Source organism: Phyllostomus hastatus, unplaced genomic scaffold, assembly GCF_019186645.2.
Source record: "Phyllostomus hastatus isolate PE091 unplaced genomic scaffold, TTU_PhHast_1.1 phas_scaffold_385, whole genome shotgun sequence".
In the NCBI taxonomy this organism is placed as follows: Eukaryota; Metazoa; Chordata; class Mammalia; order Chiroptera; family Phyllostomidae; genus Phyllostomus; species Phyllostomus hastatus.
In genome coordinates this window covers 7437530-7457057 of record NW_025334026.1, presented here as the reverse complement: position 1 = coordinate 7457057, position 19528 = coordinate 7437530, and the positions used below count along the sequence as shown (strand labels likewise).

The 19528-nt window shown below is 38.3% G+C and overlaps 1 protein-coding gene across 4 annotated transcripts in view; it reads right to left on the bottom strand.

Moving 5' to 3' along the window:
• RABGEF1 (RAB guanine nucleotide exchange factor 1) overlaps positions 1 to 19528 on the bottom strand; it is a 66591-nt gene that overhangs the window by 16179 nt on the left and 30884 nt on the right. For 2 of the 4 annotated variants that reach the window (XM_045819294.1, XM_045819295.1), the window contains 2 exons: positions 16288 to 16457; positions 490 to 571 (listed from right to left, as the gene is read on the bottom strand). In XM_045819294.1, the coding sequence (XP_045675250.1) occupies positions 490 to 571; positions 16288 to 16457 (252 nt within the window). The remainder of the gene's footprint in view (positions 1 to 489; positions 572 to 16287; positions 16458 to 19528) is intronic. The other 2 variants (XM_045819296.1, XM_045819298.1) reach the window with 2 other exon arrangements.

Sequence of the window (19528 nt, the reverse complement as noted above, 5' to 3'; positions counted from 1 at the left end):
AAAGTACATATATGGGGCAGATTTCTCAGGTACACATGTATGTTAAGTACATCCTCAAGTCTAGCACCAAAGGAAGTCAAATTCAAGAAGAATGCCTAAAAACCTAAAGGTGTAAATCAAAGGTTCTCAATTTTCTTCCTTCCCTAACCCATAAGGAATATATTAATCATGAACAAAACACTCACCAAGATGGTAATTCCAAAGTTGGGGCTTCAATTAGAAGCCTCCCAAAGAGTTTTAATTGACTGCCTCAACTCCTAATGAAGTTATTAAACATTACTCAATAAATTATCCAATCACTCTTATTATTTTGAAACAATATACATGGTGGTATTCAAAGGCATTGCTAAGTACCGGACCAGCTACCGAAATGCTGGAGTAGTTTATGGGATGGGGTGGGTACAGCAGCCAGGCCTTCAGAGACTCAGCAGCCTGGCCCTGTGCAACCACCAGCAACCCCTCAGTTTGGGGTGGCTAACAAAGTATTACCTTTCCCTCGAGTTTGCATTCTTTCAGCCACATTCTGGTAAAAATCCTGAGTACACTCTGATTGTTCCTCAATGCTTAAATCCTGAAACAAAGGGGACAGAGAAGCTGATTGGTAGCTGAAGCATGATCAGGAATAAAGCTTTAAATTCCACAAAGTCACCAAAACCCACTCCTTAAACTGGTACTAATCTCAAAAAGTACTTACAAGTTCTTAGCAAAGCCTTTTCATAAATACTAATTACAATACCCATGCTCTCATTTCTTTGTACTGTATATACATATTCTTGAATGGATATAATGCATATTTTGATAACTTACATGTTTATGTACATTTCTATTTATCTAATCTACTTAGCTATTTTGATGGCTTTATAATATTCCATTATATGAGAATATTAACCAATTTTTAAAACCATCCTTTACCACTGTGCATTTGGGTTCCTTCCCTTTTTCCACTATTATGTATTATAGCTATAAATTATTAAGTGAAAACTGTTTCTTTTGGGTTATTTCTTTGTGATACATTTTCAAAAGTGGCACTAATAGTACTTTATAGCCTCGAATATCTCTTGCTAGATACAATGCTGAGAAACCACTACGTACAGTCCTATGTGTGCTTATTTCTCCATGGTCCCTACAACATTTGGCTTTATAGTTTTTATTTGGTTTCACTTATCTTTAGGTGTAAATACATATATTTATTTCCCACTTTCTTCCAAAGAATATGTGACATCTACATAAAAGATAAACACAGTTCAGCGCAATAAACTAGAAGGAGATAAAAAAGAAAAAACATGAAAAAAAAAAGTAGAGCCAGAATATATAGGTAAACAAGGCTCAGCTCCTCACACAACCACATCAAAATTACAACTAAATTATAGAACAACCATCACTCAGAATACCAGAAATCAAGTTGAATGGAAGTCCGACAACTAAAAACTTTAAGAAATCACATCCATCCAGACTGGTCTGAGGGGTAGAGATGCTGAACAGGCCAGACTCCCATCCACGTGTGGTGGATAAAAGTTCAGGAGGGATATCTTGGGAGTGAGGAGTCCCAGCCTCACATCAGGTCCCCCAGAGCTCAGGGTTCCAGTGACAGGAATATAAGACCACATAACTTCTGGCTGCAATAACCAGCCCAGATTGAGTGAGTGGAAGAAATAGCTCCAGTCCCAAGTAGTTCGTCTTAAATAACTCACACACAGACTCACCTACTCAGACTCACTCCCTCTGAATTCAAGCACTGGGGTAGCAGCTTGAAAGGTACCAGAAGCATACAGGGAGAATCTGAAGTGTCTGTCATCAAGGTGAGCAGAGGCCATTGTTCCTTTTCTGAACCCTCCTCCCACAGAGCCATAGAGCCAGTAGGCTGGTGCCATATCTGAGACTTCATCAACCTAACACAGTTTGCCCCACCCTGGAGATACCCTGAAACTCCCTCCTACCCAACTTACAGCTGTTAACAGTGGCTTTTCCACATGAATGGCTGGTCTTGGCTCAACTTCACAACTTCCTAAATCTTTTTGAACAAGGAACAGTTGGCCTCAGTGAGCCCCCAGTCCCCTGTACCTCTTGCTAAGTGGCCCCAGGCACGGCACTAGTAGCAGCCAGCCTAGATTCACAGCTTGGCTTCACCTAGGAATCTCCAAGCCCAGCAGAAGTAGCAGCCATTTCAGATTGCTTTATAGCTCAGGCAGGATGCCCTAGGCAAAAACCAATTGCTGACCTTGGCCTGCACCACCGAAGAAACCCCAGAGTCTGTGCACCCAGTGGACAACTACAGACCAGGTCAGAGCACCACCACCCTGCCCCTGCACACAGCTGATCCTCCACACAAGGCAGAGAGGTTGGTGGTCAGTGGTCAGAGCCAATCCTTGCATCTGACTGGCCTGGGTAAATCCCTCCCATTGACCTGCCAACAGCAACCAAGGCTCAACCGAGGAGGGTATATTCAGCCCACACAAAGGGCACATCTCAAGTACCCAGCTTGGGTGATATGGAAGTTGTGCCACTGGACTCTATAGGACAGCTACTATATTAGGCCAAGCTACCAAGACAGGGAATCATAGCAGTTCTACTTAATACATAGAAACAAACACAGGGAGGCTGCCAAAATGAGGAGACAAAGAAACATGGCCCCAAAACAGAGCAAAACTCCAGGAAAAGAGCTAAATGAAATGGAGATAAGCAATCTTTTAGATGCAGAGCTCAAAACACTGGTTATAAGGATACTCAAGGAACTTAAGGGGGATCTCAACAGCATAAAAAAGATCCAGTCAGAAATGGAAGATGCACTAATTGAAATAAAGAACAATTTACTGGGAAACAACAATAAACTGGAGGAAGCCAAGAGTCAAATCAATGATTTGGAACATAAGGAAACAAAAACAACCAAGCAGAATAATAAGAAGGAAAAAGACTAAAAAAGTAGGGATAGTGTAAGCAGCCTCTGGGAGAACTTCAAGCATTCCTACAATCTCATCATAGGGGTGCCAGAAGGAAAACAGAAAGAGCAAGAAATTGACAATCTATTTGAAAAAATAGAAAGAACACTTCCCTAATTTGGTGAAGAAAATAGACATGCAAGTCCAGGAAGCATAAAGAGTCCCAAACAAAGGGAATCTCCAAAAGGGATGCAAAGAGGCCCACTCCAAGATACATAATAATTAAAATGTCAAACGTTAAAGATAAACAGAGAATCTTAAAAGCAGCGATAGAAAAGCAATTAGTTACCTACAGGGAGATTCCCATAAGACTGTTAGAAGATTTCTCAAAAGAAACTTTGCAGGCTAGAAGGTATTGGCAAGACATATTCAAAGTCATGAAAAGCAGGTACCTACAGCCAATATTGTTCTACCCAGCAAAGCTATCATTTAGAATCGAAGGGCAGATAAAGAGTTTCCCAGGAACCAGAAAACTGAAGAAAGTTCATCATCACCAAACCATTACTACATGAAATGTTAAAGGGACTTATTTAAGAAAGAGAAGGTCAACACTATGAACAATAAAATGGAAATAAATATGTATTTATTAACAACTGAATCTGAAAAAAACTAAGCAAACAAGGACAGAGACAGAATAATGGTTACAGAGAGTTTTTGATGGCTGTCAGATGGGAGGGGGGTGTAGGAAAATGGGTGAGGAGGTGAGGGGATTAAGAAGTACAAATACTTAGTTATAGAATAGCCATGGGGATGTACCATACAGTATAGGAAAAGGGGTGGCCAAAAAGAACTTATACGCCTGGCCCATGGACATGAACAACAGTGAGGGGATTGCCCGAGGGACTGGCAGGTGCTGGATGGAGGGGGGCAAAGAGGGAAAAATTGAGACAATTGTAATAGCATAATCAATAAAATATAATTTAAAAAAATGTAGAACCAGGAATGGTAACACAAAAATGTATTCCTTGAAGATACAAGAGTTGGTCAATAGTCAATCCATAAATGTCTCTAACTAAACTTGCTAGCAATCCCCACTACGATGAAAAAAGTCACATAAGTAAGAGCCCAAATACAAAAAAGGAAACATTCTTTAGGTGGAATTGTGACACCAAAGTCAGAAACTTCTCCCAGGCATTCTCATAAAGATGTTACTGTAGAAAGACAAATCCCATAGGACTGTTTTTCACAGACTGCCTCTGCACAGGCCAATGCCATACAAGGTTGCCCACAAAGTACCCAGCCATGTGATATGAAAAATAGAGACATTTATTTAAGATATAAGATACAAGAAATACTGTACATAGGACAGTATTAGTCCCCCTTAGTCCCCCTTCAAAGTAGGTACCCTGGGACCTCACCCTTGCCCAATCTCCATTAGCTACCCCGTCTTATTTTCCTGAATCTCACTGATGGTCTGAAATCTCTTCCTTTTCAAAGGTGATTTTAGTTTTGGAGAAGCCAGAAGTCACAGGGCACCAAATCTGGGCTGTAGCAGGCCTGAGTCACCTGGCTGATTTGATGTTTTGCCAAAAGGCTCTGCATGAGACATGAAGCAGGAGCAGGAGTGTTGTCGTGATGAAGCTGCCAGTCACCAGTTGTCCAAGGCTGTGGCCTTATGAATCACTGGAATAGTTTCCATGGAGAAATGTTCAAGCTTAACACAAAATCTGATGCAGATTCATTGCTCTACTCACTCAGTCATTTTGAATGAGACAGCCACACAGTACACATACTCACTCAACAGCATCTACCACACCCACTGACCAGTGCAGTGAAGTCATCATTGTTCACATATGCACATTCCAGTCCACTCTCCTTGGCTACCAGGTTATGCTGATGTCTTGGAAACTGTTCTCATTATATTAACAGTGGCTGAACTGTTTCAGGACAGACCTCATATACCAAGGGCTAATAAAGCCCTGGTAAAGCATAAGACCCTACACTCTGGCCTCATTCAGAAAGGATGTCCTGGTATCAGAGGCAGTGACAAACCTCGTCTTATCTGCCTTTACAATGTCTCCCCCTTCCATTCTCTCCTAGTTTGGGCCTTCATGGCCTCTCACCTATTTAGCTGCTCTCCCCACCTTTGATCTCTCTCACTTTCAACCCATCTTTTACACACTACAGTCCAGCTGATCATGCACCCCTAAATTCGATTGCCTGGAACCTCCAACAGTGGTCCATAGATGGAGGCTGTCTTCAAAAGCTGTCCAAAAAGTCAATAGTTACCACCATTTAGGCTCAGTTCATATCTTATCTCCTCTAAGAAGCTGTCTCTCATTCCCTCAGTCTGAAAAAACCGTGTAGGGCTCACGGCACTTATAGCACTCTGTGACCACCTTTGACAACAGCTCTCGTTACTTTACCAGCTATTTATGTAAGAGCCACTGGTTGATGTAGAAAACTAAAATGCATGTAACAAGTTTACTTCTGTTATATGAAGGTGGAGTATTTAAGGAACATAATTTTAATAAACACTTTTTATAATGATAAGAACTTTTAAGAAAAGTATTTGGGTATCACTTTTCTAGGTTAATAATCTATAAGCAATAAAGTACAAAAAGGAATGCCTGAAAACCTAATAAAATTAGCTTATCCAAAAAAAAAAAAAAAAGAATTGATGCTTTGTCTGGTAAGGAGTAGGCACTAACTAACCTTAAGAAATTTTGTAATGTTAAGCTTTTATTTATATTTACCACAACTTCCCACCATTTCCTTCCACTTTATGCGACTTTTTCATTGCACAGATGTTTAAAAATTAATAGCATTCAACACTTCACTTGGTAAGACAGAACAAATTTTTTTTTAAGAACAATTCTTCAATGGTTCAATTTCAGCTCCTTGTCACAAGTGCACAGGTGAAATAAATATTCTAATCTACTTTCTTCTAAGTTTTTTCATGTTTAGCTCTTTTATTTGGCTGGAAAGTAAGGTGCATAATATGAAACACAAGACCTTAAATAACCTGTATACAAGTTTCCTGTTATTTTAGCAGCAATTAATAAAACACAATCCTGTTCTCCTCTGCTTTCCCATTGTCACATAATTTGCTCCTGAGGAACTAAATCTATTTCCGGAATCTATATAATACATAGTTTTTAATGTCGAAATGCCATATAGCTGTGAGGCTCAAACTTGTTAAGGTTAAATACTGTATTTTTTCCATTTGTTCTGCATATTGGTTCTGAAAAAACCTGGCTTTGCCTATTTCTTATTTAAAAACTTTGTAAAAAAAATCACATAACGTTGTGATTACTTTCATTTCAGAATATACTTTGAAGTTTGCTAAATTTCAAAACCTTCTCTCCCAAATCCTTGCATTCTCTGCCCCACAAAAATTAAACGGTATATTTGCTCCTTTGTTTTCTAGAATAAACAACATAACATTGTAATTTAAATATTTTAAGTGTTCATATTATTAACCTGCAGAGTATTTGTAAACTTATTTTTCTCAGCTAGATCCCAGATACAATCCTTAGTCTTTTACTGAAATAACTCTTTCTATAATAAAGTTATTAAAATGTAATCTTATTTATTGCTATTGTCTTTAAAATTGCTATTTTTTAAGACTGTGCTAGGCTTTTTATCACTGGCACATCATACTGTAACTGAATTTTATGGACTTTACCTTGCCATGTTGGCATGTTGCTAAATTTTTACCTCTGTTAGTATTGCTTTCCCTTAAATTTTCCTAATAAGATTATTTTTCCTGAATTTACTGAAAATTTAGTTCCATCTATTCTAAAATTATAGAATTGCCAGACACTGTATAAGCAAAAATATAAAAGATTAATAAAATGCTCAGAGAGCATTCAGCTTAAATGAGAAGACAATGCAAATAAATGATTATCTTCTTCCATGACAAATATAAGCCAAAAGGATAAAGTGTCATGGGGCATGCAGGGAATTTCTCACTTCTTTTTCTTATTCCATCAATCACCAACGATCATCTTGAAACAAGGATGGTGGTAGCAGTAGTACGTATTCTTGTTTCATGCCAGTTCCTGTACAACATGACAGTGGCGCTCATGAGAAAGGCCGTTTCCTCCATGCTCTGAGGTGTGAACCCAAGTAGACCCACAGCTAATCTATGAGGAAAGTCCTGACCTACACACCCCTGCTGCTGCCTCTATGGGAAGGGAACGGTGGGTCTCTTTGTGAGCGTGCTCAGTAGGTCAAATACATGGCTTTCCAGTCAGTCTTTTGACTGGAAATCTTTTGTTTCTTATATAGCACTAATACGAATTGATCAAAGAGATTTATATTGTAAATTCTTTAAGCTTCACCTTTGTACAAAACTTGATCTCCAGACAAATATACTCGTATCTACTGACAAAACAATTTTAGGCCCACTGAAAACATTTCCTCAGATAACTACTTTTAATATTATGTCTGGATTGCAAAGTGGACAGTCATAGCAGTAGCTTCATGAAGAATATGTCCATAAGAACATGTTTATAAATTCTAACATCAAATGATTCTTCTGTTCTCTGATTCTTATTTTAAATCACTTTATAAAGTTCAAGTCCTTCCAATAAGCAAATTGGGTTTGAAATAAATAAAAGATAGACTACCATTATGGTGTTTATGAAACAAAATTTTTAAAAATATTAAACCTATTAATTTAATTGTATTTTTATATGGGGGCCTTAACATTTTAATTACAGTATTTTAACTTTCCTTTACTATGCTATAATTTTACCTGTTATTCCTTTATTTATATACTTTCTACAACTTGTTATTCTTTTTATCTACTTAGGTGCCTACCCTTCATTTGCAGCAAATTGTAACACTTAATTTAGAACAAACTACATTCATTTCATTCTTATGATTATCACTAGTGCTCACTTTTAACTAGAAAGACTGTGGTCTGTTTCACTGGTGCCACACAATCACTGTAATTTTATAGTTCAGAAAATTCCTTTTAATATTTCTATTCGTATGCAGATTCACACTTCATTAGTGTTTATTTTAGAATGTAAAATAACTCCCCTTCTACTCTGTCCTTTTATCCTGCTTTAGATTCCTCCCAGGACTTACCGCTGTGCTATATCAGTGCTAAATCAGTTTATCGTCCATCTCCTCCACCAATGTGTAGGCCCCCTGAGGGCCCTGCTCTCCACGGCATCCCCGGTGCCTGTAACAGAGCCAGGCACAGGGCGAGCTAGGGCTCAATGCTAACTGAATGGAAGAAGGAATGAATGTGGCTAGTATAGTTCTTCCCTTTATAATACTAGAAAGATGTTGAAGACAATTCTACATAGATCTCTTATACTTCCACACATCTTGTGACGAGAGGCACTGACTGACTGCCTTTCTTCAGTACTCTCTTCAAGAACAGCTGTAGAACTAACAGCCTTGAAACACAAGGAGAGCGCCTCCCTCACCTCCCTCAAGTTTTCACCTCCCTCAAGTAAAAAACGGTAAATTGTTTACTGCCCAGTACAATGCTTCCCTCTGGGGCAAAGGTCAGGCAAGCTTATGCCCACTATAAAAGATCCTTTTCTGTAATGTAACTCACTGCATTCACAGGCATTGCCCTGTGGGAAATGACACTCAGGAAATTGGTGCAAATGCTGATACACTCTGGCTACCCCTACTGCTGTTATGAACTCACCCTTCTTCCTGACTCAGGAGACCTGTGTCTTCTGCCAGAATCCATGAAACCATGGCAGGCTGATTTGTTAACTCACAAGTAGGGTAAATCTCAGATCCTTCACAGTTCTGCCCAAAGGGCTAAATGACAGCAGATTTGTGCTGGTTAATTATTTTAGGTTCTACAAAATTCCAAATTTTGGAGGGCATAGCTTTATAAGAAAAAACACAGTATAACAGTGTAAAGCAACCCTTTTCTTTAAGTATTCTCTAACCATTGCCTGGGATTATCCTTTCTATAAAGCCTGTATAAAATCATTTTACTTTTTTTCCTTTGTAGTTTAAAAGGTTTGACAATGGGTATATTCCTTTGAATATTAATACTGAGAGGTTCTCTCTATACTTTTTAAATTATCTGGCTTTAGTCTTTTTTTCCCACTTCCAGTTAATAAAACCTTTATTTGACTATTTCCGTAATTATGTTTTCTGTGTATTTCATCTGGAACTCCTACTGGCCGGAACTGGATCTCCGTGACCATGTCCTGAATTCATTAAGTTTCTGTTGCACTACAGTTGACTGTTTTAATAGAATTTAGGTTTTAGCTTTCATGTCCACACTTTCTGTATTGCTGGTTTCCGCTGCAATATTTGGGCTTTAATCCTCTTAAATAAAATTTTAAAACCAAACATTAACATTTAAAGTGTATCAAGTATGCAGTCCTCATATTTAAAGATAATTTATCTTACCAGGGAATGTTGGAGTTCGCCCTGCCTGGTCTCAGGAAGCTGTGACACCCCCCCGCCGCCCCCCACCCCGTGGCTAAGGCTGAGTGGGAGACCTCCGGACCAGGAGCCACTAAGGAGATAAGCTTATCTCCCTGGCTGGAGCGCTGCTTCTGCTCCTTGCCTGGCCCCCAGTGCTTGAACAGTTAACCAATGATGGGCAAGATTCCCCAAGGGTGGGGGATCATCTAAGACAGGCATTATCACATGGAGGCCCCAGGGAAGGACTTGGGGGGCTGTGGAAATGAGGGGGTAATCGACCGTGGCTTTGACAAAGCCTGAGTCCTTCTTCTGGCTGTGAGAAATCCAAGTCTCCTGGCTGCCTTTGTCTCCTCTGCCCTACCCAGACCTGCGGAAATAACAAGTGCAGTGCAGTCCAGACCAGAGTCAGTGGACCCCCAGGATAATTAGACTTGAGGCATAGGATATGCAAGTTCCTGTGAGACCTGCTTGCTAAGGATGCTCTTGAAATATGAAGGCAAGGGCAGGAAACGAAACTAGCCCTGTAGCTTTTTAAGTGATAAAATCCCAAACTCAGCACGAGCTCTGTCAATTCTTGGAAAGATACCTACTCGTTTGATCTTCCCTGCCAGACTATAATCCACAAACTGTATCCGTACCCCTACCCAATACTGCCTAATAAAAAGCCTACTCAGGCAGCGTCTCAGGCACTCTCCACTAGAGAGAGTAGCCATGCCATTCCTATTCCTCCACAGGACTCTGTAGTCTGTGTGTATTTCTCTAGTAACTTGAGCATCTGCAGCAGCAATGGATATTGCTGGCCAGTATCCGTCACAAGGGAATATACTCTGGGGTCATTAACAGCTTGCTAAATATAAATTAAAATACTTTTACATTTAGACAGGCAAAACAGGACAAAAGTAAACGACTGTCAAATTCAATTACTGGCAAAATATAGGTGGTAAGAATAAGGTACATATGTTCCTTTTCTATCTTTAAGGAAAATCCAGTAGTTGATCATTTTTAGCATCTGGATAGTTACTAATTACAAATGAATTTACCTATGTTCTTCATAAAGGTCACTGTAAAAAATTTTTTTAGCAAAATAATGTTTAAATTCTTACTTTTCTTTCATTGAATGAAATATGTTATGGGCTAAGAATTCTAATAACTCATAAGCTATAGTGCAGTGAGACGCAGAAATAATGTGGGAATTCTAGTCTTTTGTCATGTAGCCAAAGATCAGAATTCCCAAAGACACTGCATTAATTTAAAATACTTTAATGTCACCAGAGTTTAAGCAGATACAGTGTTATTCATGATACTGAGGTTAAGTAGTATCCTACTAGACTCTTCAGTGAGTATGTTAAGCTATTAAGATTGTAGTCTTGAAAATCAATGAACAGGATCCTGAATCAGAGTTCATGAATGCAATTGTGCAAATGTGTGTTTAGCCACTGGTTACTTGAGTTTCCCCACAACGTTTGAGAAAAGGTCAAAAGCATTCACAGGTAAGCAAAGTAAAAAGGACTTTCAAGAGTTACAGCAGCTAGTTAAAAAAAACAAACAACTCTTCAGGAGGCAGCTAGGTTTCTTCCACCATACGCCCCAGGGTGGGTCTTAGAGTATGCCCACGCAGACTGTTAACTAGATCACTGTGCCCAGCACTTTGCTCTCAACCAGTGTAGAGAACAAGGCCTTAGGCATGTAAGGCTCAAACCTGGTTCAGTTTGAATCATGAATTGTTCAACTTGAGTAAGTCCTGCTTTATGACTACCTTCTGAATGTGGCCTTCAGTCATCATGAGGTGTTTCAGATGCATATTGCCCTTAATTTCTACTTTTGGAATACATTGTGTTGCCTTCTCCAAAATGTCTACAACCTCTAACATGTCCTTGCAGAAGCCCTAAATACCATGCAATCTGCCACCTCCACCATTTTTGGCTTCTCTTTAAGTTCCCAGTATCTGTCAAAGCTTGTTTACATTGTTCCACAGGCTCTTTTAGCTGCTCTTCTAACTTGACTTTCTGTTCCATGAATAACTCCTCTATAGAGGGAGTATTCTCTCCAGTGCCATTTTGACCCATATCCCCTTGACTGTGGCCACTGTTGTTCTGTTTTGTATCTGTGCACAACAGGAGAGGGCCTGAGAGAAAAGGCCAAACCTGGGAGACTGCGTCTTGCCAGCCTCACCACCAAGCCACCCTCATTAATGTTTTAAGTTTGCCATTCCAGCTGCCCCTCATTAATGTTTTAAGTTTGCTTTCAGACATCAATGTATTTTTAATTATTTTGTTCATTCCTAACTTTCAATATAGTTATCAACTCACTCTTTTATCTATTTTTGTTTCTTATGATGCACAGATTCCAGCAGCCTAGGTGTTTTCCCATTGTCTTTGGCCTCACTTCTCATCCATGCTGCTTCTAATTTTAAAATTGGGGAGTTCCAGCCAAGATGGAGGTGTAGGTGGATACACTGTCTCCTCACACAACCAAAAGAAGGGCAACCACAAATTTAAAAACAAAAAATGACCAGAACTGCCAGAAAACTGAACTGTATGGAAGTCCAACAACCAAGGAGTTAAAGAAAAAACATTCATTCGGACTGGTAGGAGGGGTGGAGATGGGCAGCAGGGGTGGAGAGGATGTGTGGCAAGGCAGTGGCTGGAGGACTGGGCTGTCCCACATTCCCATGCACATAAACTGGGAGGAACAACTAGGGAGCCAGACAGACTGCACAACCCAGGGTTCCAGCACAGGGAAATAAAGCCTCAAAATATCTGGTAAAAAACTGTGGAGGGTGTAGTGGCAGGAGATACTCCTAGCCTCACAGGAGAGTGCACTGGATAGACCCACAGGGTCCTAGAACATACATAAACCCACCCACCCAGGAATCAGCACCAGAAGGGTCCAATTTGCTTGTGGGTAGCAGAGGAAGTGACTGAAAGCCTACAAAGGGCTAAGCAAGTGACACTGTTCCCTCTCAGACCCCTCCCCCCCATATAGCACCACAACGCAGCAACATGGGTTGCCCTGCCCTGGCGAATACCTAAGGCTCCGCCTCTAATACCATAACAAGCCTTGAGACAAAAAGAAATATGGTCCAAATGAAAGATCAGATCCTTTGAGCTCTGAAAACAGAACTAAGCAATGAAGAGATAGCCAACATAAGCAATGAAGAGATAGCAGAGTTCAAAACACTGATAATCAGGATGCTCACAGAAATGGTTGAGTATGGTTCACAAAATAGAGGAAAAAGTGAAGGTTATGCAAAGTGAAATAAAGAAAAATATACAGGGAACCAACAGTGAAGGGAAGAAAACTGGGACTCAAATTAATGATTTGAAACAAAAGGAAGAAACAAACATTCAACCAGAACAGGATGAAGAAACAAGAATTCAAAAAAATGAGGGGAGGCTTAGGAACCTCCAGGACAACTTTAAACATTCCAACATCTGAATCATCATAGGGGTGCCAGAAGGAGAAGAGGAGGAGCAAGAAATCGAAAACTTATTTGAAAAACATAATGGAGAACTTCCCCAATCTGGTGAAGGAAATAGACTTCTAGGAAATATAGGAAGCTCAGAGAGTCCCAAAGAAGTTGGACCCAAGGGAGCACACACCAAGGCATATCATAATTACAGTAGCCAAGATTAAAGATAAGGAGAGAATCTTAAAAGCAGCAAGAGAAAAGGAGACAGTTACCTACAAAGGCATTTCCATAAAACTATCAGACTATTTCTCAAAAGAAACCTTGCAGGCAAGAAGGGGCTGGAAAGAAGTATTTGAAGCCATGAAAGGCAAGGACCTACATCCAAGATGACTCTATCCAGCAAAGCTATCATTTAGAATGAAAGGGCAGATAAGGTCAAGTTAAAGGAGTTCATCATCATCAAGCCCTTATTATAGGAAATGTTAAAGGGACTTATCTAAGAAATAGAAAATGATAAAAAACTATGAACATTAAAATGACAACAAATTCACAAGTATCAACAAATGAACCTAAAAAAAAACCCAAACAACTAAGCAAACAGAACAGGAACAGAATCATGGAAAAGGAGATCACATGGAGGGTTATCAGCGGGGAGGGAGAGGAAGGAGAATGGGGGAAAAGGTACAAAGAATAAAAAGTATAATTGACAGGTACAAAATAGACAGGGGGAGGTTACAAATAGTATAGGAAATGGAGAAGTCAAAGAACTTATATGTACAACCCATGGACATGAACTAAGGAAGTGAGGGGAATGTTGGAGGGTGGGGTGGTGCAGAAAGGAGGGGAATAAAGAAAAAAATTGGGACCACTGCAGTAGTGTAATCAACACAATATACTTTAAAAAATAAAATTACCCTGGGCATATAAGGCTTGGTCTAAATGACGAAAGAAATTTATACATCCTTCTTTTCATGGTAACCATATACACCTCTGGATCTGCAGCTATACTTAGGTCTAATTGAAGTTTGGTTCTTACAGTGAGATTCTTATAGTCATTTCGTAATGATAAGTTTAAAAAACTAAACCTTGTAAATTCTTAGCTTCTTCATAGCCCCTCCCCAAACCCCTGGCCATTTCTACAGTGAAATATAAATTCTTACTATGGTGACTTCTAAAAAAAGAAAACAGCTGAAAACAGCTGTATGTTCAATATGAATGGGTTTTGCATTAATAATGTAGCTGCCTCATTTGCAACAGAAATATATTTTACATTAAAAAATATGAAAAGGGACTATAAGATAACATATATCTTAATATTAAGTATCTAATAGGATTAAGCAAAAAAAAAAGGGAAAATACATCAGTTTCAGAAGAGTCTTAGTAAACAATATCTGCTGAATAGTAAAGCATCATATTGCAATAATGCGGTGTTGTGTGAATGAAATTTTAGCCAAATTTCTCTTTTGGGGTGAGAAAAAAATTTTTAAAGTCTAAGTGTAGGTAAAGTGTTTCTTGATAAAGATAAAATGGCCGAAAAATTTTTAACAGAATCCTGAAAACATGTATTTCATTTTCTAGACTTGACCTATATGCAGAAAAGGTTGCTCATCCCTGGCATACACCAGGACTGGAGAAAACAAGAATGAAGTGGAAAAAGACGTAGGCAAGAGTGGCTCATGTTCTCAAACTCCCAAATTAGGGAAGAATACTACTGTATGTGTAGTAGGAAGAATTATCAGTTAATGGCAAATGTCAACAAGGCAATTTCAAACAGAAAAGAATGAATTTTCATAGAGTAGTTCATAAGAATAAGATACCTAGAAAGTTTAGTTGGCGAGAATATATTAACTTTAGATTTTTAAACAGTTTTGATGAATTGAGTACAGAGAGCACCTTGCACTGTAACACATTTCCTTACCTCACAGGAACTATCCCAATTTGTACTTGATCACATTCTCTCAAGAAATGTATATGATTGAATGATTTGAAGCTAGTTAGGTAAGGTTGCTTCATTCAGGTGTAATAGCTGTTTTATGTATTTGAAACACCATTAACTTGGAGCTAAAGACAAGGAGGGCTCCCCCAGAGACATTAAGTTTCACAAACATCTGTTCAAGTATCAGGTATGTGCTAGGCATCATGCTAGATGCTGAGTGCACATGCATAGGGCTTGACCATTTAACCATAAAACACGTAGTGTTGATGTAGAAATGGAAAATAGGTAGTACAGTGGTTCTTAAACAAGGAAGACTCTGAGGCCATATCCAGGTTTCTGATATCAATTAGTGATGCCTTAAAAACAATTAAGTATGACAATATCTGTGTCAGTTAATTACTTCTTTACTTTAGTATATTGATTCAAAAGTCAACCAACGTATTATAGAACAAGGGCACATTACACTTCTGAGCAAAAGAAAAATGAACAAATCTGAGCTGAGAAGTTTTTAAAAATATAGTATTATACAGTGAATTCCTACATGCACTATATAGTATATATGCCAATATAGCATAGATATAGAATAGATATCCTGCAAACATTTCATAGGGATGAAGAGTAAATAACTACAAAACTTAGTTTTTACTTTTGCTAAAAATTGAAAGTTGCGTATCATATGAAACCTGAATTTTTTCATATTAAAGAAGTCTATCATTGCTTCTAACTCAAAATGTCAGTGATAGCTTGCTGGCTTTATTTAACTCTAAATATCACTATTTGCTTACAAACACTTTCAGGGGAAAAAAGAGGCTGCTTATTTATTGTCAGTATAATTGCACACCAAAAAACAAGAAAGTGAGCTTATTTTCTCCTTCACTAATTGAATTCACTATTTAAAAAATACTTTGACAGAGCTAATTCTAAGTTTAATGGGTGAGGTATATTACAAATGAACTAATCACTATTTACAAAATGAATCCCATTACAGGTAGTCTTATGAATTACTGTAACTAAAATTATCACTTAGAAATTAGAGGTTAAAGATACATATGTGGAAAACACAAGTTCTAGTTCTGACACTGGCAAAATCTAGCTGTGTAACCTTGGACAAACAACTTATCCTCTCTGGCTCTTGACTTCCCCGTTTAAAACAAGAGGACTAAAACCAGATAATCACTGTGGTCCCTTTCAATATCTAAATTCTAGCTTTCCCTTCTCTACCTCAGCAAGGAGAAGAAAATTAAAAATCAAAATGCAAAACAAAATATAAACAAAAATACCCTGAAATGACTGCTACAGATAGAACAATTGTTACTTCAGAGTCCAGGATCTACTAACTGTGGTAGTTCATAATGTTTTTCAAGCCGACGAGGTAGGAAGGCTTAGCACTCAAGTGTGCCATAGAAGTGGCTTGGGCGTCACACTTTCCACGCAATGATGATCCAAACATCGCTGAGTTGCAGTGGAAAAGCACTAGCTGGGGAATCAGGTTTTAACTTGGTTCAGGGGCATATTTCTTAGGTAACTTAACACGTCTGGGTCTTGATTTTCTCAGGTGTCAAGTGACAAAGTTGCACTAGATTATCTCTTAAGACCCTTCCTAAAACCAAAACTCTGTTTCTAAGTGGTTATTCTCAACCTACCCTTTTGTAATGCATTGCTTCCAAAAACAGCTTGGTCTGCTTATAGATTTCTTGGCCTGTCTTGTGGAAGGTCTTGAGAAATTCTATGAACTCTTTAGACACTCTATCCGTTTCAATGCTGGTTTGCCGGTTTATGGAAGGACTGGGAGCTTTTGCTTCCTGAATTTCTGCTGGGAAAATTAAAAATAAGTTTCATTACACAGAAGAGCCATGCATAGAATTACTTTAAGTTATATAATTTAAGATTATTTAAATGATATTTCATCAAAGTTAAGCTTGAGTTTAAATTATTTTATGCTTCAATATTTGGGCAACTTTCCTACAAGTAAGCTAAATCTTCTTTATGAGTAGGAATACAAATAGATAAAACTACATGACCTAAAAGACATCCCTATTCAAATTTAAGTTGCTCTATTTGAATTTTCATAGACAAAACACATCATTCTTTGATCCATGTAATTATTAACACTAAAATGACACCACTATCTTGAACAACTTTCTCAAAGGTCTGCATGAGTTTATAAAACTAATCAAGTGAAATAATCAGCAGAAGCACAAAAATGTTCCATGACTTTTAAAATGTTAAACAAATTTTTCAAATCCATTTTACTTGCCCAAAAGGCATAGGCTAATTTATTTATGTGGAGATTAACAAGTATTTATCCACCATTCAGTTTTCAAGTCAGACTGCTCAAGGGAAAAAGTGACATTCAAAGCAGCATGCCGACAGTGACAGAGCACACAGCACAGGGGCAGGGGAAGCGCATAAAGCAACTCAGCTGAAAGCACCGGCAACTCAGCTGGCCACATAACTCCTCTCGCCTTCTATAAATACACTGAAAGGACAACGGGACCTTCCCAGAGGTAAGGGAGATATAAGAAAAGCAGAAACTATCACTTGGTCTCTTACCACATTCTAAGCCTCCTAACTTTGAACTGTGCTCCCTAATTCAAAACCTGTTAAGACTGGGGTGTCAAATTCATTTTTGCTGGGGGTCGTATCAGCCTCACAGTTGCCTTCAAAGGGCTGAAATAATTTTAGGACTGTATAACTGTAACTACTCCTTAACTGCTAAGGAGTTGAGATTACATTTGGCCCTTTTAAGGCAACCATGAGGCTGATGTGGCCCCCAGTGAAAATGGGTTTGACATCACTGGTGTATGTAATTAGGTAAACTAAGTACCTCATAAACCCATGATTCCCTTTTAACACAAAAAGACAATTAAGAAGAAAAAGTATCTTTCAAAGGTATTAAAATCAACCCATTACATGTTTCTCAGAGTAGTTTCTTATAATCTTATTTTTGGAACTTTAGTATCTGATGTACACTTTAATGATGAAGTTGAAATAAAGTTTTAATATAAAGGCACTATTCCTATTAGAGTGCCTGGTTTATTCAAAGTGAGACAAACACAGTAGATTACCTACAAGAATGTACTATTAACTGTAGCAAACTCAAGACCCCACATCTCATTTGTTACATACTAGGTTATTAAATTGTGTTACTTAATTGCTTGACTTAAACTCAAATTAAAGCAAAAACACCCTCCCCTGACCCTGCAAACTGTACTATCAAGTAGTTGGAAGAACAAAATTGCATTTTAGGTATCTTTCCAAAAATCAAGTATTTGCCCATCTTTTATCAGTGCTTCCTAATTATGATTCAACAAGTGGAAGCCCTTAAAGAATTCAACTACATTAAGAGAAAAAAATAGGGAAGAAACAAAACACAACCCCCCTCAATATGTATAGTGCAAACACATCATTCAAAAGTCAGACAGCAAACAAGCAACAACTGTTTGTACATTATATCACAAAAAGACTCCTATAACTCAAGAAGAAAAAATTCTTAACAGTTCAATATGAAAATTGGTCAAGAATACTAACAATTCACAGAAAAGAAATGAACATGGATCTTAAGCAGGAAATATGTTCAATCTTACTTGTGTCAACAAATATGCAAATTAATACTACTATGAGATGCCGTTTAAAAAAGTAATAAATAGACAAGAACCTGAAGTTTGACATTGATGAGGATATGGGGGGGTGCTCATACTATAGGGGTGCGAATGTAAAATGATATAACTGCAATGAGGTGCAATCTGGCAATAATCATCAAAATTTTAAAAAAACACTTACCCCACAACCAAACAATTCCATTTCTCAGAAATTTTCTACTCACATCACTGCACATGTACAAAATAAAATATGTGCAGTGCTACTCCTGTTAACACAATACTACAACTGCACAAAATGGTGATTAAGTGACTACATAAAGTATGGCTTGATTCATAAAACGGAATGTATAATTTTAAAACAAAAAAGTATGCTTTTATGTACTGATAAGGAAAGAGTTCTTAAATGTATTGCAAAGTTAAACAAGTAGGGTATGGGTAGTGTTCTATCTTTTATGTAAAATAGGGGAACTAGAATAACAATATATGCATTTATAAATGAAAATAAAAGCACAAAAGGATACACAAAAAACCAGTAATAAAGGTTGTCTGAATGTGGTGGTAAGTTGTAAACTGAATGAGCCAGGGACTATGTCCCTTTCATTTTTTGAGTCATTTGGATGCACTACCTATTTGCCTGTGCTGCTGCTTTGTTCCTGGCTGTCGGGCACATGAGTTTTTTCCAGCCACGGGTACTCTGGGGGTTGTTCTGCTCACTCCTTGATCCTTCACCCAGTCTTGGGCCGTTCTCTCACATGCATGTGCAGCTATCTGGAGTTTTTCAGTGCAGTTGCATCCTCTCTGCGTTGTGTCATGCCACAATGCAGTGGCATGTGACTCACTGTGCTCTAAACTCATTTCCCAAATTCGGGGAGTTCCAGTTGTGTCTCCCTGTGCCACGGCTTAAAACCTCTCCCTACAGTGAGCTGGGGCACTCACAGGACTTACCACGTTTGTCCCCTCTCTCAGGGCTTCCTCACCCAACTGCCTGTTGGCCAATGTATGAAAACTATTATGTCATGTATATTGTCTGATTTTCTAGCTGTTAAGGGAGTAGAGTAAGCCCAACCCTTGTTATTCCATCAGGACTGGGAGTGAAATTATCAGACTGAGTGAAAGATTAAATTCCATGTACTGAAGAATGGTTTTTAGTTACACACAAATACATTTTTGGTTTTCCATACTGATAAAAAAATGTTTCAGAAAAAATACTGCCAGTTGTTACTTTGAGTTAAATTGTACCTATTTATTTGCTACATCTGTGTATTATTCTTTCTAATATTTT